Source organism: Notamacropus eugenii, chromosome 2 (assembly GCF_028372415.1).
Source record: "Notamacropus eugenii isolate mMacEug1 chromosome 2, mMacEug1.pri_v2, whole genome shotgun sequence".
Classification (NCBI taxonomy): Eukaryota; Metazoa; Chordata; class Mammalia; order Diprotodontia; family Macropodidae; genus Notamacropus; species Notamacropus eugenii.
Window position 1 is genome coordinate 92851632 of NC_092873.1, and position 23101 is coordinate 92874732.

Consider the following 23101-nt stretch of genomic DNA (forward strand, 5'->3'; position numbering starts at 1 on the left):
ATCCTCAGGATGTCACCTAGATTTTCATTTATTTTGTATTTCTTTATTTGTGTAAACAACAGAAACAATAACACATTGATTATAGTAATGAAAACTAGCATTTATATAGGCAAAGAAGCTTAACAGTGCGGATGACTGTACCAGGCTCTGTGTTAAAAGCACTTTGTACTTATCATCTCATTTGATCCTCACAGCAACGCTGGGAGGTAGGTGTTATTGTCTCCATTTTACAGTTGAGGAAACTGAAGCAAACAGAGGTTAAGTGGCTTGTCCAAGATCACACAGCTAGAGGTTGGGGCCAAATTTGAACTCAGATCTTCTTGACTTGTGGCTTAGTGCTTTCTTTAGTCACTGAGTCACCTCTTGGTCCATATTGTTTCTCCTCAGGAAAATGAACTCTTTCAGGACAGGAACTGTTTCATTTTTTCTTTATATTCCCAGGACCTAGTAAGTGCCTGGTAAATGCTGAATGAAAGAATAAATGAATGATCTGTTTTTCAGCCCATTTCCAAAATGCATTTCATCTGGATATCACTGACTCCATCAGTATGAAGCATGACGTTACACATCAGGTGTCAGAGGTGCTTAAATGTGGTTCCCTGTAGAACTTCCTTCCCTGAAGAGAACACCACCAAGCCATCTCATCTGACATGAGACTGGGTGCTCTAGAGCTCTGTTCAGGGAAATGAAAATAGATAGGACTAATTAGTCAATCAACAAACATACCAAGTGCTCAACATATTCCCAGAACTGTGGTAGGGTACTGTGGGAATACAGAACAGAACTATATAAAATATCAGATTTGAAAGGGGCCTTAGAGATCATTTAGTCAAATTTCACCTAGTCCAACTCTTCATGTTACAGGTAAAGAAACAGTCCCTTCACTTAACAAAAAGTTGTACCCTGTGCACAGTATACTAGGTTCGAAGGATATTCAGAAATTAATAAGACTGTTCTCAGGGAGCTTACAGTCTGCTCAGAGAGATGAAGACACAGAAATAAAAACAATCCATATTAGAAATGACACATTCTTAAGAGGATTATAGAAAGCTCTGAGATCAGAGGAACCTAGAATCCAAGCACTGGGGTTGTATGCTTGTTTTAATCTCCTTTAGAATGAGGGAAAAGAACTGGAAGGGCGAGAAGCAGAAAGGAGGTCATCTTCAAAGGGGACAGAGGCTTGAAAACCAGGATCCCAGAAAGAGTGATTAGAAAATTGTGCCGACCCTCAAAAAGTTAGCTGCTTCAAGAGGAAAAGGGGAAATGATTTCGAGACCTTACAATGCTCCGCGTGGTCTAGGAAAGCTTTGCGTAAAGGAAAGGAAGGAGGGGGTGGGGGACAGGTTCCAGTCTCGTTCTGTCTAGTTCTTGCTAAATCTGTTCACTCAGGATTGGGCTCAGAAAGTGGAGATAGGTGTTACGTACGGAAAGTGTCAACTTATGCGTTCCCCGGAATAAACCTCTTGAGACGCTGACTAGATATGGAGATTCCCTTTCCAGGTTCAGAATCAATTAAACAACTCCCCTCCCTTTCTCTCCACTGGCCAGTTCCTCCCACCCTCTGTCTGGTCCTCCTACCTACCCATAACTCTCCACTCTAGCCCCTCCTGCTCGTGTCTACAGACCTGAAAGCTGCTGGGTACTGGCCGTGGTGCTGAAACCGAGGTCAAGTCTGAAGGCGGAGTCTAGGTTGAGGGTTGGGGAGAGGGCGGAGGAGGAGCTGGCAGGAGGGCGGAGAAGAGGGCCAGGGTAGAGGTGGGGAGGTAAGCGTAGGGGGAGGCAGACTCTATCCCAGAAGGATCGTGTTTGGAAACCGGCATAATTTGCCCTCCTGCTGAAACCTTATGACTTTCTGCCTCTCCTACCCCGACACTATCCCTGGAGTGGAATCTCCCATGGCTGTCTCCCGCACTACTCCACAACTCCACCCTTGAGCTTTCCCTGCCCCAGGCTGGGGTTGTGGGGCCCAGTCCTGGACTCCGTGTCCCTGAAGCTACCCCTCCAGTTTCTCTACCTCTAGGTTCCCCTCTCCTACACACCCGCCATGACGAAGCTGCTGCCTGCCCAAGAGGCAGCCAAGATCTACCACACTAACTATGTGCGGAATGCCCGGGCAGTGGGGGTGATGTGGGGTACCCTCACCATCTGCTTTTCTGTTCTGGTCATGGCTCTGTTTATTCAACCTTACTGGATTGGAGACAGTATCAACACCCCCCAGGCTGGCTACTTCGGCCTCTTCTCCTACTGTGTGGGCAATGCCTTGACTTCAGAGCTTATCTGCAAGGGCAGCCCCCTGGACTTCAAGACCATACCCTCCGGTGCCTTTAAGACTGCCATGTTCTTCGTGGCTGTTGCCATGTTTCTCATCATTGGTTCCACCATCTGCTTCAGCCTCTTCTTTGTCTGCAACACTGCTACTGTCTACAAGATCTGTGCCTGGATGCAGCTGGCAGCTGGTGAGGGGGCAAGGGAGGGGGCAGGTGTGGGTGCCTTATTCCATGATGGGGGGGGCAATCTGTATCATAGCATCCATGACCACTTGAGTGGCTCCCATTCCTGAGACATGGGAGGCAGTAATCCTACAGTAGGAGGGACAATTTTAAATTTAGAATTAGGATCTGCACTCAAACCCTAGGTCTATCAATCAACAAGTATTTCTTAAGGGCTACTAAATGCCAAGGACTGTTTTAGACACTAGCTCCTCCAACTGCTAAGTGCCAATAGGCAAGTCATTTTTTTAGTTTACTGAATTATACTTGAATTAATAGCCTCACAGCATTTTTGTGAGGAAAGTATTTCTTAAATTTTTAACTATTTGATTATTACACATTAGGAATTACTGACTGAAGAAGTTAGAGCTGGAAGGGACCTTAGAAAACATGTAGCTAGTTTCCTCATTTTGTCACCCAAACATTTATTAAATGCCTCCCATGTATCAGACCCTGGGTAACAGTTGTACCCTCAATGAACTTGTATTCTATTGAAAAGAGACAACTGAAGCCCAGAGAAGGGAAGCAACCAGCCCATGGTCAATTCATTAATTAATGGTAGAATTGGGACAAGCACCAATTCTTTTGATTGATTCTCCAGTCACTCACACACACACACACACACACACACACACACACACACACACACACTCACTCCAAAAGGAAAACAAGGCCTTTGTGAAGTTACAAAAGAAAGGTTGTTTCTTTCTGCTCAAGGCTGGCCTTCAGTAAAAGGATAAGCCAAGAAAATTTTGTTTGGGGCACCCCCAGCTTCACCTCTCAGTGCCTTTTCCTTCTTCCCCCTCTTTAATCTCAGGTGTCCTTTGCTTCCAAGTCCTTTCCTTCTCTTCTCAAAAAATCTGCTCTGGGAAAAGATCTGGCATGTTGGTCCTTGAGTATTGTGAATGTAAGTCCTGCAGTGCCTCCCATCTGAGGTGTTCACTTTTGAAGCCTCTGCTCTAATTGTGGGATGGAAGGCTCTGGACTTAGGTCAAGGTATTTGGGGCTTCATTGAGGAGTTGGGAGAGAGCTAAAACTGGATAGGAAGACCTGACCAGCTACTGGAATCAGAAATGATGGGCAGTCATTTGCTATCCTGAGTAAGGGGCCTTCTCTTTCTCCCTGGCTCCACTCTATGGCAAGTCTCTTGGCCCCTGTACTGCCCTGATCCTTCTGCTCCCTCCATGGCACAGGATCCTCCTGCTTGCCCTATACTATCAAGGGGCCTGGCAGATTCTTGCACCATTGCTTCTAATTTTGGTGTATGAAGAAGACTCCTTACATGTTAGCTATTATTATGACCCTCCAGATATTGGTTAAAACTTAGAAACCTTATCTAAAGTGGAAAGAATATAAGAGGTAGTGGAGCAGTCTTGCATATCTTGGTCAAGAAAATTAGTGATACTAGGCAAAGTAGAAAGTAGCCAGCAGGTCCAAAAAAAAATGAATCTGTGATCTCTCTTAGATCTCTTCTTTCTGTATGGTGGTAAAGGACTTTCATGAAGGAGCCTGCTAAGGGCAGGGTGGTTATGAGAAGGGGGGAAATGCCTAGGAAAAGACACAGGATATGATTTAGGGAGACAGAGAAAGGGTGATTATGGCTTATGATAACTTTGGAGGTTGGTGATAATTTTTGTAGCTAATGAGTTTGGGACCTTAACAAGTTTGACCCACCCCTTCCCAAAGAAGGAAAGTGGGAGCATGCTGTCCTGGAGCGAGGCCTTCAAGGACAGAGGAGGAAGACCTTTGGTTGAAACACCTAGGATGCCTTATCCTACTAGCAGAGAGAAGGAAGGAAAGAGGGAAGCAAGCAATCATTTATTAAGTGCCTACTAAGTGCCAGTCTTTGTGCTAAGCATTTTACAAATGGTATCTCATTAGATCCTCTCAACAACCCTGGGAGGTAGATACTATTATTAGCCCCTCTTTATGTTTGAGGAAACTGAAGAAAATAGAATCTAGTGACTTGTCCAGGGTCACACAGCTAGTAAGTATTTGAGGCCATATTTGAATTTACTTTTTCCTAACTCCAGGTACAAACATTTTATCCACTGTATCACTTAGGTGCCTCTGCATAAATCAAATAGACAGGGTTACCTACAAGATATAATTTGAGGGACACTGGGAAGCTCTTTGCAAAATATCTCCACCAACCATGTACCTCAGTGCCAGAAATGCTTCCATTAGTGTTTCATCCATTAGGATAACAGGATTTAGGGCTGGAAGGGAATTTAAAGATTGTTGTTTGACAGGGTTGTTGGGAGGAAATTAAGTTCAATTCAACAAACATTTATTCAGTACCTGTTATGTGAAAAGTGAGAGGCAGGGTAGGGTAGTAGACAATGTTGACCTTGAACTTGAGGCTATTCAGTTCAAATGTCACATGAGTTTAATGTAATCTCTGTGGGTCTCTAGCAACTCTCTAAGACTAGAAGACTTTTTGCCTGTTTCAGAAGAGGTAGTTCTAGCATTCAGATCACAGGCAAAGCCTTGGGCTAGGCACTGGGTTCACAAAACAAAAAATAGTCCTTGCCCTTGAGGAACTTATATTCTACTGGGAGAATACAACATGTGCCCAGATAAATAAGTAGAACATAGTAGGAGTAGAGAGAGGGCTAAGTCACATAGTGAATAAAGTGCTGGATTTGGGGTCAAGAAGAGCTGGATTTGAATTTTAGTTCAAAGACATAGCCCTGTGATCATGGGCAAGTCACTTAACCTTGTTTAGCCTCAGTTCCCTCATCTACAAAATAGGCATAATAACAGTATCTGCTTTACAGGGTTGCTGTGAGGATTCAATGAGAATATATTCAAATCATTTTACAAATCTTAACGTATAAATGTTAGCTATTATTTCAATCAATCAGTAAATATTTATTAAGCACCTACTATGTGCCAAACACTGTGCTAAGTGCTAGGGATACAAAAAGAGGCAAAAGACAGTCCTTGCTCTCAAAGAACTCACAATCAAATGGAGGGGACAACATGTAAACAAATATGTACAAAGCAAGATATATTCAAGATAAATAGGAAATAATTAACAGAGGGAAGGCATGAGAATTAAGATTAACTGGGCCGGGGGATCAGGAAATCTTCCAGTGAGAGGAAACACTTTAACTGAGCCTCTAAAAAAGCTAAGGATTCTAAAAGTCAGTGGGGAAGGAGTCCATTGTGGACACAGGGACAGCCTGTATCAAGGCATGGAGGTGAGAAATGAATTGTCAAATTTGAGGAAGAGTTGGTAAGCCAATTTGGCTAGAATAACAAGTTCACAAAGAGAAATAATGGAAATCAGTTTGGAAAGGTAGGTTGGAGCATGTGAAGGGCTTTAAATATCAAGGTGAAGAGACTGTATTTTTACACTAAGCAATAGGGAGCCAGAGATGATTCATGGGCAGGGGAGGGAAATAATCCGATCTCTGCTTTAGGAAGATATTTTGGCAGCAGGTGTAGGACAGATTGAAATGAGGAGAGAATGGAAGCCAGGAGACTGAGCAGTGGTCCAACTGAAAAATGAAAAGGTCCTGAACTAAGATGTCAGCTCTGTGAATAGACAATCAGGGAAGTGTGAAAGAGACATTGAGTAAAAGCAAATCTTGGTGCCTGATAAGATGAGGGAGGGAGGGAGGGTGAAGAGTAGGGAATGTTTCTTAGGTTGCGAAATTGAGTATCTGGAAGGATCCTGAAAAGGAACAGGACAGTAACCAGTTATTATTCCCCATCAGAGATTTTTGAGGCTGGTTCTCTGTGTATTGAGTCACAGAAAGTTAGAAATGGAGGGCCCCATCTTTCTCTTTCATAGAAAAGAAAACTGAGGTCCAGAGAGGTTATTTGATTTGCCTTAAGTTACACAGTTAATTAGTGGCAAAATTGGGGATAGAACTCAGGCTTCCTAGGTACCTTCTAATTGGAGCTCTTACATTCCTAAGCATCATCCTCTCCCTTTGTCTCTCTTTTAAAATGCAAATACCTATTTCATTAGGTATGCAATGCAGGGATGGAGTAGTATACACACACACACACACACACACACACACACACATACACACATATTTTATATATATATATATATACATATATATATATACATATACTGTAAGTGACTATATTGGATTGGTTTTATCTCCGTTTGGAGGGAACTGGTAGACATGAGAGCCCTGAAAGGGGGAGGGTCTGGGTGTCAAAGCTAAACTTTGTCAATGACTTTATTATTGTGCCCACAGCTAAACCTACTTTAATGGAAGTGAACATAGTTACCAAGTGAGAACATGATACTTGGGTGCTGAGAAAGGATGGGATGGGGATGGAGTGAGATTTCTGCCTAATTTGTCTTGAACTGTGAAAATTGGTTTCTCAGTGTGTGAGAAGGCTTGGGATGGAGGATTCAGCTGCAGTCAAGGGACTTCTGAGGACTTAGAGGGTTGTGATCTTAGAAATGGAAGTGATTAAAGGTCAAGGAGTCCAACTCCCTCAAGTTACAGATGAATGAACTGAGATCTAGAGAAATGAAGGGGCTTGTCCAAGCCCACATGGCGTAGTAAGCGACAGGACCAGGATTCAAACCAGGCCTTCTGAGTCCAAATCCAATGTACTCTCCCAAGGCCATATAGTTTGTGCCCTCCGTGTCATTATGGAAGGAAAGGAGGAAGCTGGACAGTGGTGGCCATGGGGGAAGAACAGAGCAGGAACCCTATCCTAACTCTGCTCAGCTGACAGGATTGAGAAGTATGGGAAAGGAGGTAGACTCCATTTGAGTTGGAGGGAGGAAACACTGAAACCAGACCTAGCCAAGCTGCACTCTGTGAAACATTGATGAGGGAGAAGGAGGTAGGTGGCATCAGATTCCACTCGGTGGGGGAAGGGAAAAAGTACCGGGCACAGATGAAGGGAGAGGCAGTGGAGGAGGTGTGCTCTAGAGGCAAAGTTATTAGGGTATGTGTTCATGCTTGTAGTCAGTTAGTGTAATGAAGTTTCCCTAATTACTAAAAAAAAAAAAACAACTTTCCAAATCTTCCCATTCTTCTTAAAGCCCCATCATTTCTGTGAAGCCTTCCCTGATGACCCCAGACCACAGGGTTCAATCCCTCCTTCCAAATTCCTATGCCTTTGCCTGTCTGTACCATTCACTGAACACCAACTGTGCCGCTCACTAGCTGTGTACATTTGGTAAGACACGTCTCCACTCTGAACCTCTGTTTCTTCATCTGAAATCTAGAGACAATGATCCTTGCACTTTGGGAGCCTGAGACTCAGAAAGTGGGTATGACTTGTCCAAAATATATAGTAAATAGATCCAGGACTGGAACACAGGTTTCCTGAATCCTAGACCAGAGTGCTTTACACTCCCATATTGTTCCCTAATCATTTAGTGTTTAGGTTTCATCTCTCCAAACAGACATTTTCTAGAGGACAGTACCCATGTATCTTCTTTGGTATTTCTCAGGCCACCCAGGGCTGGCTCATATCAGTTGCTCAATACATACTGCTAGACTGATAAAAGCCAAAGTGACCTACAGTGCTATCAGGTCCTCAGGGGTCATTTTGTCCAACCTTGACCTAAAACATAACTCCTTTCTATAATGTCTCAGAATAGTGGCTATTTGGGTTCCAAGCTGAACCACTTTCAGTGCTGGGAAATGTACCACCTCCTGTTGCTGTTCTGTGGGGTTTTCTTGGCAAAGATTAGAGTGGTTTGCCATTTCCTTCTTCAGCTCATTTTACAGATGAGGAAACTGAGGCAGAGTGAAGTGACTTGCCCAGGGTCACACAGCTAGTAAGTGTCTAAGGTTGGATTTGAACTCAGGTCTTCCTGACTGCAGGCCCAGTGCTCTATCCACTGTACCACCTAGATGTCCCTAGGCACTATGTCCTAAGGCAGTCCATTCCATTTTGGGGACAGCTTTGATGGTTTTTCTTTTTCTTTCTTCTTACATACAGCCTCCTTATAATGTATAGACTGAGAGCAAAAAGGAATCTTGAAAGTCATTAAATCCTATTCCCTCATTTTACACGTGAAGAACCTTAAGAGTGGAAAGATTAAGTAGCTCACCCCAGGTCACATGGGTAGTGAGTGGTAGACCAAAGATTTGAACTCCTGTCCCCTGATACTATATCTACCACTTTTTTCATTATGTCACACTTGCTCCTATTGGTCCTGCTTCTGTCTTTCGGGAGTCATGTATAATGTCTCTTCCAAATCACAGTACTTCATATACTTGAAAACAGCTGTCAAGTTCCTCCTAAGGCTTTTCTTCTGCAGCATAAACTACATTAGTTCCAGCCACCTCCATCATACTGGTACACCTTCCTCAGGTCAGTTTTCTTCCTGGGGAGTATGGGTGACCCAAGAGATGACTGAGCAGCTTACGCCAGATGGTTGGGGTTGGCATCTCCAGTTAGACCTAGACATGAAATAGTCAACATTCTGCATCTTTAAAAAGTAAAGTGGCCATGGGGCAGGGATGGTGGGAAGGGAGCAAATAAACATTTATTAAATGCCTACTATGTGTGAGACACTGTGCTAAACAACAATAACTCTGCTTACTCTGCGTCAGGCTCTGTGCTACATCCTTTGCAATTATCTCATTTGATTGTCACAATAACCCTGGGAGGGAGGTGCTGTTATTGTCCTTATTTTATGGTTAATAAGTTAATTTAACGGTTAATATCCTTATTTTACTGAGGCAAACAGGGTTAAGTGACTTGCCCAGGTTTACACAGCTAGTAAGTGTCTGAGATTGGATTTGAACTCAGGTCTTTCTGACTCTGGGCCTGGAACTCTATCTACCTGTAGACAGCTGATGTTGGGCCCAGGCAAAGGATGTCAGACGTGGTGGGGTGGGGAGGAAACGGAGTAAGAGGAAAAACTGAAATATCAGGAAGAGGAATTTTAAGATCTCTTCTAGTTGACAGTCTGTGATTTAAGATAACTGCCCTCTCCCCCAACTTTGCCTTGAATAAAACTCAGATGTTGTCAGTAATTTAGTGTTATTTTTCAGTATATACTTATGTGTATTTTTCCTTTCAAAAAGAATTTAGTTTAGGACTTTTGTTTATGTTCAGGCCCTTAAGATACTTAGAATCCTATATTTCCCACAAGTCATATCTATATTCCAAGAGATATCCTCAGCCTCAAATTACATACAAGTTCACACACTTACAACCATGATTCGTTTGGTTTTTGGGTGGGGGGGAGTGTGTATATGTGACAGTTTTTGTTTGTTTTTGAAGCAATAGGGATTGTTAAAGGACTTGTCCAGGGTCACGTAGCTAGTAAGCTTCTCGGGCCAAATCTGAACTCAGGTCTTCCTGACTCCAGAGCAGGTACACTGCACCGCCTACTTGCTCCAGGGTGATAATTTTTTGATTTTTTTTTTTTAAACATGGCTTTCACTTCCCGATAGTTTTTCCCTCTGCCCCCAGCCTTTCCTCCAAAAAACTTATCATTACAATAGAAAAGTACAGTTAAGTAAAACAAATAAACATGGTTGATTGTCAGATGAACACAATACATGATATTGGAAGCTTGGAAGAAAAAGAGATGATTGTACATGCAATTGAATATCTCTTCTATACTGTTACTTTTTTTAGTGTAATAAATTCAACCTATTACTTCCCAAACTGTCCTGTTTATCTGTGCTTCTTTCTGAACTTTCTTCTCTACATCTCTGTGCTCTATTAACACTATTTCGATGGCCCATCTTTTATATTATTTTATTTTTTATCAACATTCATATAAACAAGTCACTTATCAGTAAATCTTCTGGAGACATGGTTATTTATTGCTTTGAGCAGAGTTGTTAGTTCAATTAAGAGTGAGGTTCATTAATCATCACTGCAAACAACTGATGTTTATTCCCCATTATATCTTCCTCCATGTTTAAATTTTCTTCTTCTCATGCCCTCTAAAATGGATAAATTATAAATTCTGCCTCCTCTTCCTTTCCATGCTTGGGTATTCTTTTTTTATCCTCCCTTTTCCTTTCCTTTTTTAAAAGCTCTGAAAAGAATCAATTTACTCACTAATCCCTTCTAATTGTTTTAATAAAATCATTTTTTGAGCTTCCTCTTTTGTTAGTTTTTTTAAAAATTTAATATTTTATTTCTTCCCCATTATATGTAAAAACAATTTTAATGTTTTTTCCAAATTTTTCAAATTTTTTCAAATTTTCTCCTTCCTTCCCTTCCTCCCCCCCACACTGAGAGTCAAGCAGTCTGACATGTTATACATATAGTCATATAAAGCACATTTCCATGTAAGTTACACTGTGAAAGAAAACAGTTCAAACACACCCACCCCCCAAATAAAGAAAAAGTGTTTTCTTTTTCTTTTAATTTTTTTTTTAAGAAAATGTATTTTCAATTTGCATTTAGGCTTCACCAATTCCTTCTCTGGAGATAGTACCCCCCTTCACAAGTTCTTCAGAAACATACTAGATCACTGCATTGCTGAGAACAGCCAAGTCACTCACAGTAGATAATCGCACAATATTGCTGCCACCATGCATGCACAATGTCTTTCTGGCTCCACTCACTTCACCCTGCCCCAGCCCATGCAAGCCCCTCCAGGTCCCTCCAAAAGCATCCCACCGCCACCTCCCACAGCACAACAGTACTCCATCACAATCACACAACCTATCCAGTGACTCCACAACTGATGGACATCCCCCCAGTCCCCAACTATCTGCCACCACCAAAAGAGCTGCCACAAATGCCTCTGTGTATATTTTCACTTTTTTATCTCTTTGGACTCCAGACCCAGCACTGGCACCACTGGATCAAAGGATTTGCATGGTGCCATAGTCCTTTGGGCACAGCTGCAAACCGCCCTCCAGAATGACTGGATCAGCACACAACCCCATCAGAAGTGCATCAGGGTTTTTTTTTTTTAATTTTAAAATTAAAAAGTTTTAAATTGCAAAAGCAATCTTTAAGTGCTTTAATTTTCCCATATTCCCTCCAACATCTACTATTCTTCTCTGTCACACCAGCCAATTTGACAGATTGTGCTGTGGCTGCTCAGAGCTGCTCCAGTCTGCACCCCTTTTGAATTTTCTCTTGACTTGTCCAAATTGCTATCTAGATTTTTTTCCCCAACAGGAATGCCTGAGAATCCTCTGTTCCCTTAAAGATCCATTTTCCCCCTTGTAGAATTATACTTAACTCTACAAAGTAAGTTGTATTTGGTTTGTGCCTTTTGGTACTGTATGCTATTTTCCAAGACTGCTTCTCATTTATAGTAGAAGCTGTCAGGTTTTGTGTGACCCTGATTGAGGTATCTTGGTATTTGTACTTTCTGCAGTAGAGTTTGAATGCTTAGCAGTTCAGTTCAAGAAAGGACCTCAGTTTTCCATACCTTATCTTGATCTTCAGTATTTTAAGACAATTCAAATTGAAGTGATTCAGTGTCCTAGCATGGTGCTGGTACATTGTCCACATTTCACAGGCATACAATAAGGTCAGCACAATGACTCTGTAGACTGTCAGTCTGGTAGGCCGTCTAATACCTCTCTTTTTTGGGAGACACTTTTGGAGTCTCCCAAATACTGAGCTAACTGGCAATTCATGCATCAACCTTGTCATCTATGTAGCTGGATGTGTTGTTTGAATTCCAAACAGAGGCTTACCTGAAAGACTATTTTTTGGAGAGCTCACAGAAGGTAAGGACTCATATGGAGGTCAGAAGAAGCGATACAAAGATGCTCTCAAGGTTATTCTGAAGAACTTTGGAATCAGGGGGCGGAGCCAAGATGGCGGAGTGAAAGCAACGACTCTCCTAAGCTCTTGGAAAAACTCCTCTGGATATCTCTGGGGGGAGAGTCTGACCAGACTTTGGAGGTGTAGAATCCAGTGGGTGACGGACTTTGACGGATTCGGAGCCCAGGCTGGACCGGAGGGTCCACGGGAGGGATCTGTTCCGCGGGGGTAAGACCCTGGCGCACAGCGCAGCGCGGTCAGCGCGGCAGGGCGGAGGGGACCAGAGGAGCCCGAGAGTGGCGGGCAAAACCAGCGGAGCAGGAGATAAGCCAGGCCGAGCCGGTGAGAGCCGCTGAGTGCCAGACATCAGCGCAGCAGCCCTTGAAATCTTCAGCCTGAAGACGGACTTCGGTGGGTCACTACTTGAACTTCCAGGAACTGGGATGGCAGAGTGATCAGTAAGTGCTCTCTCCTCCCCTCTGATGACCGTGAGGGAACCATAAAATTCTTCCCCAGATTGATCCTGGATCAGCAGGAACAGCAGAAGGGGGCGGGTGGTCTCATAACACCAGAGGCTGGAAAAGTGGCAAAGGGGGATTCTTCCTACGGTGGCGGAGACGGCTGGAGGGACAGACGACCCAGGGCAGAGAAAATTCGCACTGAGACCCAGGCAAGCCTCAGAGCCGGGAGACGAGCCCCAGGAGGGGCGGGAACACGTGTTAGCTTCTAGGCGTGCCCCAGCCCTCCAGGGGAAAAGGGAAGACAATAGGGAAGCTGGGATCACCATCCCCTGACCTTGCCTTTGCCTCAAGTCAGCTGAGGAGATATCCTGAGACCAGACCACCCCTCCCACACACCTAACAAGCTAACCCCAGGGTTGATCGGGAAACAAAAAACAAAAGCCTGCTTTTAGCCTAGACACACATCAGCTCAACTTAAAGATCTGTACCTTCTGACTGAAAGAACCAAAAGCTACAACACTCAGCCAACATCATGAATCGGAAAAAGAACTTTGGAATCAATTGTGTGAAATGGGAGACACTGACACAGGACCACCCAGCATGTCCACATTAAACAAAACACTGAAGCTTTCTTTCTTTCTATGCATGAAGCAGAATTGTAGTAGCTCAAAGAAATGTAAGATGTGCAAATTTAAAGCCATCACCACTCCAAATATTCAGGTGGACAATTTGTGCTTGGCTTGTGGTAGAGTTTTCTGAGCTCTTATTGGTCTGATCAGCCAGTCAGACACATTGTGTCTTTTGACTCCAACATAGTGATATAATTTTGGACATTGTGAACCAAAGACAACAACTAACCATCCTTGCTATTTGAATTCTTTTTTTCTGAATGCTTACAATATTTTTTATTTGACATTGAAGCTCTGTATTTTGGCTATGACATTCCTAGGAATTATCCTTTTGGGGTTTCTCTCAGGAAGTAAACTCTTTTTACTTTGCATTCTAGTTCTGGACACTTCATTTATGATTTCATGAAATAGAATGTCCTGGATTTTAAAAAAAATCATGGTTTTAAAGGAGCCTGATGATTTTCAAATTGCCTTTTCTCATCGTTTTCCAGGTTGTTTGTGACAGATGAAATATTTCATTTTTCTTACGATTTTAGTCTTTTGATTTTGTTTCAATCTAATTATTTCGTAGAGTCATCAATTTCTTTTTTAATTTATTCTAATTTTAAAAGTCTGTTACTTGGGTAAAGTTTGTGTCTTTCTGTTCTAATCTACTTATTATACTTTCAGTTATTCCCTCCAGAGCTTTTATTTCATTTTTTCTAGATATTCATATAGTCTTGGTGCAAAATTCAATTTTTTTTCTTTGAGTTTCTCCTTGCAATTGTTGCAGAGCTCCCTCTTATTTTTTGGTTATGTTTTTGAGTATCTCTGGATTTATTATAATTTTTTATAGTGGTCAGTATATTGTGTTTATTCTTCTTTCCGGTCTTAATTCCTGAATTGGGGCTTTGTGCTAGGGTTAGGCTTCCCTTCTTCCTGCATTTTTAGGTAAGGTGGTCTGCTTTTGGTGTCCCCTTGGGTCATCTGGGTTCCTCCTTTACCTTCTCCTCCCTAGGGTTAGGTTCTCTTAGATCTTTGAAGTTGCATACTGGATCTTTAAGGCCCTTTATGGTGTCTCAGGACAAAGTACTAGAGACCTGGGGACCTCTAGACCTGAGTTATCTCAGTATGTGCCATGCTGCACCTGGACTGATTGCTAACATGATTGATACCTTCCATGGTCCTCTTGTGGGTTTCCCACCACTTAAGGGCTTTCTTAGAGATGCCTTTGCTCATCCTTACTATTGATCGGGATATCTTTGATCACACCCACAAGCTATCCAATGTTGATGTTGATGAGTGTACCTCACTTTGTGTAATTATGAAGCAGAAGGAGTCACTTTATGATTTTGCAGTAGCATGAGAGTCGGTAGTCTCTTGTTCATTGATCCATCTTGCCCAGGAAGGCTGAATGCCTGCTTTACAAAAAGCACTGCCTTCCTTTCTGCCTTGTATTTTAACCCCTGGTTCTTCTTGAAGTAGAGAGAGGTTATTACCTACTTGAAGTGATTAAAAGTGGTGGAAAGTACTTTTCATTTGACCCTCAAAACAACCCACCTAGGCAGGAAGTGCAAATACGATCTCTATTTCATGGATGAGGAAAATGAGACTCAGGGACTAATTTTAAGGTACCCTCCACACACATATACACTCAGATATTTTCCCCATCATGCCTGAAATTCATTTCTTGACTTAAATGCTTATTGATTGACAGCCCAGATATGAGATAATGAGGGCTTGACCCAAGGATGTAGCAGTATCAGAGGAAAGAAGGGAGATGTGAGAGATGTTGTATTGGTAAGATCTGCAGGTCTTGGCAACAGATTGGACATGGGAAGCCAGGGTGACAGTGAGGAATTGATGATGACACCTACATTGTTAGCCTGGGAGGACAGTGTCCTTAACAGTAATAAAGAAGTTTGGAAGGGGAAAAGTGAGGGTGGGGGAAGATAATCAGTTCAGTTTTGGACTTGAGTTTAAGATATCTACAGGACATCCAGTTTGAGATATCCAATAGGCAATTGGAGATGTGAGACTGATGTAGTGATGACAACCTCCATAGACCTCAGTTTCCTCATCTGTAAAGTTGTTACAGGAAGGCCTATGTCAGAAAACTATTTTGTGTATCAAATGAAATAGAAGCCTTTATGTCTAATTATCCCTTTATCTCTCTCCCTTTCTTGCAGCTACAGGCTTAATGATTGGCTGTCTGGTCTACCCAGATGGCTGGGACTCCAGTGAGGTAAAACGCATGTGTGGGGACCAGACAGACAAGTACACGTTGGGTGCCTGTACCATCCGCTGGGCTTTCCTGCTCGCTATGATCAGCATCATGGATGCCCTCATTCTCTCCCTTTTGGCATTCGTCCTCGGTTACCGGCAAGACAAACTCCTCCCCTCTGACTACAAAGCAGATGGAAATGGTAGCACATGACCCATTTCATTCCTTATTCCTACAACTGGCTGCCCTGGGGTGGTGGTCCTGCCAAAACTCCTCAAATACTAGCCCAAGCTCATTCCTTTCGTTTTACCTCATTAAGACTAAGGCCAGATGAGAAGTATTCTTACCTGCCCACCTCCTAACAACTCTCAGAATCCTAGGTCAGAGATGGAAGGGGAGACTGTAGTGTATCAAAAAGGGCAACTGATTCAGAGAGAAAACCAGAATCCAAGAGTTATTGCTGGTATCTACTACCAGTCTGACCACAGACAAGTCATTTCACTTCTCTGGATCTCAGTTTTTTTCATCTATATAGGTCAGTGAGAGTTCAAGTCCTGGGAGCCTGCTTCTGGAAGTATGTGATGAGGGGTACAGCTCTCCAGAGCATAAATGGGTGTTCTGTGACTGCCTCCTATCTGCTTCCCAGAAGGAAGAGGTCCTTTTATTGGCTACTGAGCTCAGAGAGTCCTTCTTACATCTTGCGGACAAGCAAGAAGGAAACAAAAGCATGTCTCTCCTTTGAGGTACCAGCTCAGCAGCAAACCAAAAGGCCTTCTTTCTACCAATCCATAAGCAGGCAGGAGGCAGTCCCAGGATATTTGTGCATGCTCCAAAGTGGGGATCCATGCTCTTGCATTCCATAGTATCATACCCTTCCAGAAGCAGGTTCAAACAATGCTTCTGCCCCCTAGATTGAACCCCCACTGACTTGAGCTTTGTCTGACTCTGTGACCCCATCTGGGGGTTTTCTTGGCAGAGATACCAGACTGGTTTGCCACGTCCTTCTCCAGCTCATTTTACAGATGAGGAAACTGAGGCAAACAAGGTTAAGCAACTTGCCCAGGGTCCCACAGCTAGTAAGTGTCTGAGGCCAGATTTGAACATAGGAAGATGAGTTTTCCTGATTTCAGGCCCTGTGCTCTATTTCCTGAGCCCCCTAGCTGCCACATTAAGGAATCCCTCTTTATATATAAAATGAGAGTGTTGGAGTAGATGACTTCCAGGGTTCCTTCCAGCTCTAAATCTATGATCCTTTGCAAAACCTTAGACAGTATAATTCAGTATCTTTCTTTTGCTGAGGAAACTGAGGTCCAAAGAGAACTTGAGTAACATCACACAGGAAATTAATGGCAGCCCTAGAAACATTTTTCCGTCTTTCACCAACATCACATTGTCTCATTTTCAGCACTCGTTTCAACAAGAACCAAGAAGTTAAGCCCCGCTAGCCATAACTCTTTCCCACCTTGGGTTATATGATGTAGAATCTGGGGGAACATGAATGTTCTGTTACACATTCCTCCCCAGCTGTAGCTCCATTTGCAAGCTCGAGAAAGTAAAATCTGAACACCTACTCATGTACTCTCCCACAGTCTCAGCAGGTGGGCTATTTGTGACACCTTAGACATTTGCCCATCATGATTTCCTTCCAGTGCCTCATTCTCCCAAAGTGGAAGAAATGCAGAGAGACTTGGCCTATACCCCAGCGAGATTCAAGCCACAGTGGTGATCCCTTCTTGAAGGCAAATGGGAGCCTTATATTTGAGATAATGAACACTGATGCAAATTGCTGGTGGAATAGTTTAGTAGTGTTGAGAAGTAGGGGGTGAGGAAGGAGAAAATTAGCTAATTTTTAGCTTTAGGGTTTTTTTTTTTTCTTAGTCAACGTTGGATTTAGGAAACCCTTCCAAAATCAGCTAGGTGGTGTAGTGGTTGGTGTTGGACTTGGAAGTCAGAAAGACCCAAATCCAAATTCCATTTCAGATACTTCCTACCCATGTGACCCTGGGCAAGTCACAAGCTTTGTCTGCCTCAGCTTGCTCATCTGCAAAATGGGGATCATAATAGCATCTTTCTCACAAGGTTGTTGTCAGGATCAAATGATATGTCACGTGTATGTCACTTTGCAACCCTTAAAAAGAAATGTTAGCCATTATTATTAAAAACTGGGTCCCTTGATGCTCAAGGAGCTATGTAATTAGAAACTTGAGTAAACTAGTGTTGTTCAGTTGAGACCGCATTTGGGGCTTCCTTGGCAAAGATACTGCAGTGGTTTACCAATTCCTTCTCCAGCTTATTCTATAGCTGAGGAAACTGAGGCAAACAGGGTGAAGTGACTTGCTCAGGGTCACACAGCTAGAAAGTATCAGAGGCCAAATTTGAACTCAGGAACACAAGTCTTCCTGACTCCAGGTCTGGCACTCTATCCACTGCACTTCCTAGCCACACCTGAGCAAACTAGTACTCTTCCCTAGGTATAAAGTTTTAATTTTTCCTCTGTAACAGAATATTTAGGCTGAAAAGGACATGAAGAGGTTAATCCTGCCCAGCCCTCTTGCCTTCCATGTAGAACCTCAAACCATTTCAGATAAGAATTATTTCAATAAGATCTGCAGAGCCATTTTAGTGGAATGCACTGCTATTTAGGAATTGTGGGACTAGAACCCCATTCCTGGGTTCCAATTCTATAAGCTGTTTGATCTCAAGACCAGTTTACTCATCTGATGAGATTGGTATAGGTTACTGATAAGGAGCCTTCCACTTTTAAATTCTTTGATTCTGACTTTCTGGACTTTGGGCAAATCATTTCATCTGAGATGCTCATCTCCAAGCATTTTTGTACTCCTGTCTCATGAGAAAAGTGTTTTGTGAGCTTTCATTTTTTCCACTATCCACAGTTTGTATCGCTATCATATAAAAATCAGGGTGCTTGCTTCATTCTCCACTTTCTGGAAGCCCCATAACTCCAATGGATTTAACAATTTCCCTCATATCCCTATGTTTTACCAAGTAAACCTCACATTCATTTGTTAAGATGCTCTCCTCTTTCAAACTTCTTTAATCCTCTCCACTACACCCCTACAAAAAAAAAAAGGAAAAAGCTCTTTCCTTGATTCTATAAAAAAGTAACTTTATAAGACAGGTAAAGAATATTGAAAAAAGCAAGGGGCATTACCATGTGCCACCTGTGTGAACTTGGCCAAGTAATTTCCCCATTCTGGCTTTTGGTTTACACATGTGTTAAATAAGGAGGTTAGACGAAGTGACCTTATTTAAGGCATATTTTAACCCTTAGGTTTTATTGTAAACAGATTTTTTTCTTTTTTTCCTTACAGAGGAAGTTTGAAGCAGTGCAACACGAAGGTAAGTAATTAAGTTGTTGCCCAATCTATGAATTTTTAAATGATACAGCTTTCTTATTAAATCACGAAGAGCGGAACCTTACGTCTCGTTCTGCTCCAAGAGTTTCCATCACAGAAGATGGAAATGGCTCAAATATAACCACTGATAATCCTAACGAGGAAAGGATGAGCTAATCTTTACTTGAGCTTGTGTCCCAAAATAGCCAAGTCTGGAGAAAAAGATAATATTCAAAAACAAAAATTAGGCACATAACTTGTTGCATTATAGAGGGTGCTCAGTCTTAAGCAACTAAATTTTTTGATATATCCTATTTGTTATGTTGCGGGGGGTGGGGCATAGAGAATGAAGATCTGTCTTGTGGTCCAGGGAAAGGAGGTGGCTGGGAAAAGAGGAATCTGTATTGTAGCTTCAGCTCGTTTCTCTCATCTTACAGGACATCTGCTTCTTGTAAAGAACTCACACACAACTTCAATATAAAGTTACAGAATCTGATTCCTCAGATAGAACTTTATGCCTTTCCAAATGCCCCATCCTCCTCTACTGGAGTCCTGAAGTCTTGATGCAACATGGAATTAAAACTTGGGATTTCACCATGGTTGGAGAAGACACAGCCCAATGACGGTGCTGCTTTTCGGGTGCTAGGGAAGAACTAAGGAAGGGTGGCCACTGGCTGATGGAAAGAGTACTGGGCTGGGAGTTGGAAGACTTGGTTCTATCCTGGCCCACCTCTCCTACTAATCGGCCAAATGCCCTGGAAGAAGTCATTTCACTTGTATGGATGTTTTCTCACTTGTAAAAGAAGGGCTGAATTCAATCTCTAAAGTTCCTTTTCAGTTCTTATAGTCCTTGAAAGCCTGAAGGATTCAAGTTTTTGAGATTCGGGGTATTTAAAAATAACATGAAATTTTATCTAGGCTTACTCCAGTGGAGTTTTTAGATGTGACTATTTCTGAATTATTCAAGGGCTGATTACCCAGTTTGTGGGATTTGGGGGCCCTTTGAAATCCAAAACAGTCTGTGCTTTTCCTTCTCTTATCTCTGGCTCATTTTATTGCTCTAGAATGCAGAACTGATAGAAGGATATCCTACTAGGCTGAGAAAACTCAAATTAAACTAGTATTTGTAGGAATTGTAAAAAATCCTGTGGAGTGTTACAAAAATTAATTTTTACTTGTTACCTTATAATTTTTCTGCCCTCCTTCCCCCAATTAGCAGGGATGTTTGAGTTGGCTATTCTTGTTTAACTGGTAGAATTCACATTGTTCTTGTAGCAGGTAAGTCACATGGCATCAATACCCACCACGTTAACGCAGCCAGGAGCTGTAACTGGCTTCCAGTTTGGGAAATTAGCCACCTTTTAAGTCTGGACAAATTCACTTCCATATACAAAATAAAATGCATCCAGAATGGAATGCCTTACAAAAGTCTCCAGAAGGTTAGAATGCAGGTAAAAACTCATTGCTTGACATCAGTACAAAGACGTGCTTTGTTTGGTAGTTATCTCTGGGTCCGGGGAAGTAGCCATGAGTTACGTGTTTGAATGATCTGGTTACAAAGAATCCTTGGAGATGAACAATCCTGGTTATTTTCTCCAGCTGTTGTCTAGGTAGCAGGCATTGGTTCTTTGTAATTTGGACTAGGGGAGTACAACTGAACTTAATATAAACTATTCTCAACTCCTTTGTTCAATACTAAGCACTTAGTCCCAATCTTTCAAAACATTTGAAACATATAATCCATACACCCCTAGGAACTACTAGGAAAGTAGAAAGGCCTTGCTACAGAAAGGCCATATGTCCAGGTCAGGTAAACTGTGAATGTAATTCCCAATACTTTACATATCAGAAATTTCACTAGCATTAACAAGCATTTGTCAGACACCTACTATATGCCAGACATTTGAGTACACGAAGAAAACAAAGTTTCTGCCCCGCAAAGAACTTCCGTTCTATGGAGGAAATGTATAATATATACAGAACAGATATAGGATTATCTAGGGCAGGGCACGAACAGCTGGGGGGACCAGTAAAGTACAAAACTGAATATGAAATGGGTCTAAAAAAAAAACCCGAGGACCTTAAAGGGGTAGAGATATCTATTCTCTAACAGAGACTATCCATTTATATTAGCATTACATTCTCTTGACCAATCTGTGACTGTGGCATTCCAACTATCCTTCCCCCATTCCTCACTTGAACAAAAGCAAAATCTTTAGAACTCAACAATAATCTAGCAGGGGGTGTTTTCTGGAGCAACCATATTTACTATTTCCTTTTTCTCATTTTAAGAATTCAGGAAATTCTTGGTAATTTTAATTATGGCCCTGCTTAAAGAACAATCAGCAGATACTATCAAGTACTTACATAATTTTGGGTCACTTCCCCTCTATGAGTCTGTTATTAAAAAAAGGAACTGGGATACATCAGGGGATTTACCATTTTTATACATGCCCCCCCCCCCCCCCGGAATGTTTTTAAATGCTTAAAATACGCAGAATTACAAAAGAAACTAAATTATTAAAAATGTAGTTATCAAAATATTAAAAGTTCACCAACTCCAGGTTCTCTTCCCCAGACCACATTAAGGTCTTTTAGCTCAGATGTTCTAGGATTTTAGCCAGAACAAAGTGCTCAATCAATGGCACCAGTTAAACTTTCCACTGCCTGCCACCTCATTTGGACCTTCTTTATGGGGAGGGGACTATAGGTGTCATTTGATTAAGAGACAAGGGCATTTGAGATCCAAACCCAACCTTGCAGAGACAGATGTTGGAGGAACTGAACTGGGGCTGTATCAGAAGTCTGGTCTCTTTTTCTTGTGCTAAAAGGTGCTGAAGTCCCAAACCTGAACTTGAAACCGTACCCAAGATGACATTTTCACAACTTTGCAAATTTTGTCCCTCTCCTGTCCTCTGCAGATCATTAACATCCAAAGCCCATTAAACTATAAAAAAGGCAAAAAAGGGGGAAAAAGTTGAACTAGAAATTTTCTCATTAAAGTTCCGATGTAATAACAGACAAAAAAAAGTTGTTTATCAAGAGGTAAATGGCTGCAGCAGATAGAGTGCCAGGCGTGTCTTCCTGAGTTCAAATTTGGCCTCATATACTTACTAGCTGGGTGACCCTGGCAGAGTCACAACACTGTTTGATTCAGTATTTAGGAGAAGGAAATGGCAAACCACTCCAGTATTTTTGCCAAGAAAACCCCAAATGGGGTTACAAAGAGTCAGACATGACTAAACAAATGTCTGCCACACTTTCTCAACTCTTGCTCCAATGCCAAAACCCTCAAGGTGATGCAAACTAGAGGGAGACATTAGAATTAAGAATTGTCACTGTCAACAGCTTTATCCTGTAGTTTAATATGGTTGCAGCCACCTTCTTGGCCTCCATTTCCTCATTTGTAATAATGGATTCTTTCCCTGTTTTTATAAGGATGTGATTCGTTTTAATGTGATAAATTAACCTGCTTGTGGCATTTTCTGAAAGGTACCAAATATCTATCAATATGCCTACAGGACCCACTTTCCCCTCCATTGACCCAAACATTGTTTTCTACAGGCCTGAAAGTTTTAGGGTTTACAAACCAGAGTTTTGTCAGCAAAGTTAGGAATGCCAGTTATCACTCCCTCACCAAGACACCAAATAACAAGGTTTATTCAGTGGGCTCTACAACACTAACCAAGACCGCATGTTTCCTAAGTCACAGGCCCGTATCTGGAGAACCATTTTGAGAATTTTAACTTCCAGTTCCTTTGAAGACTGAAGACATATTCCTTTTATCTCTAAATTTATTTCCAAGACAGAACAGGTAAATGCCTGGCACCATTCTCAGGAGGAAAACATAGATCTTGGTAGAGTTGGTTTGTACTCAGATTCTGGTGACATTCTCGTCAGAAGCTGTAAGAAGTTCTGGTCTAGGAATGTTTGTTGCTGCTGTCTAACAGCATCGCTCCTTTCCTTGGGAAGCTGGAGGAGGGAGGGCTAGTGTAGTCCTCTTCACTTTTTTGTCAATGGACTCCCTTTAAAGTCTGGTAAAATCCACGGACACCTTTGCAGTTTTAAATACGCAGAATTACAGAGGAAACAAATATTGAAATAGCTACCAAAATACTTTTAAAAATTAGTTTGTGAACCTTAGGTTAAGAAGAACCCCTGGAAAAGAGGATTCTCAGGCTGAAGGAGAGTCAAGATCCTTGTGAACAGCTTGAGATTTCAGCACTCAAAACTGAAGTTACATTTTAATACTCCTATTTGTATCTCA

The 23101-nt window shown here is 42.1% G+C and overlaps 1 protein-coding gene across 1 annotated transcript; it reads left to right on the plus strand.

The window, feature by feature from the left end:
* Positions 1–1606: 1606 nt before the first annotated feature.
* Positions 1607–21294, plus strand: LHFPL5 (LHFPL tetraspan subfamily member 5). Its single transcript, XM_072641896.1, has 4 exons — positions 1607–2456; positions 15444–15680; positions 18811–18838; positions 19272–21294. The coding sequence occupies exons 1-3, from the start codon at positions 2045–2047 to the stop codon at positions 18819–18821; spliced, it is 660 nt and encodes a 219-aa protein (XP_072497997.1). The 5' UTR covers positions 1607–2044; the 3' UTR covers positions 18822–18838; positions 19272–21294.
* Positions 21295–23101: the final 1807 nt, after the last annotated feature.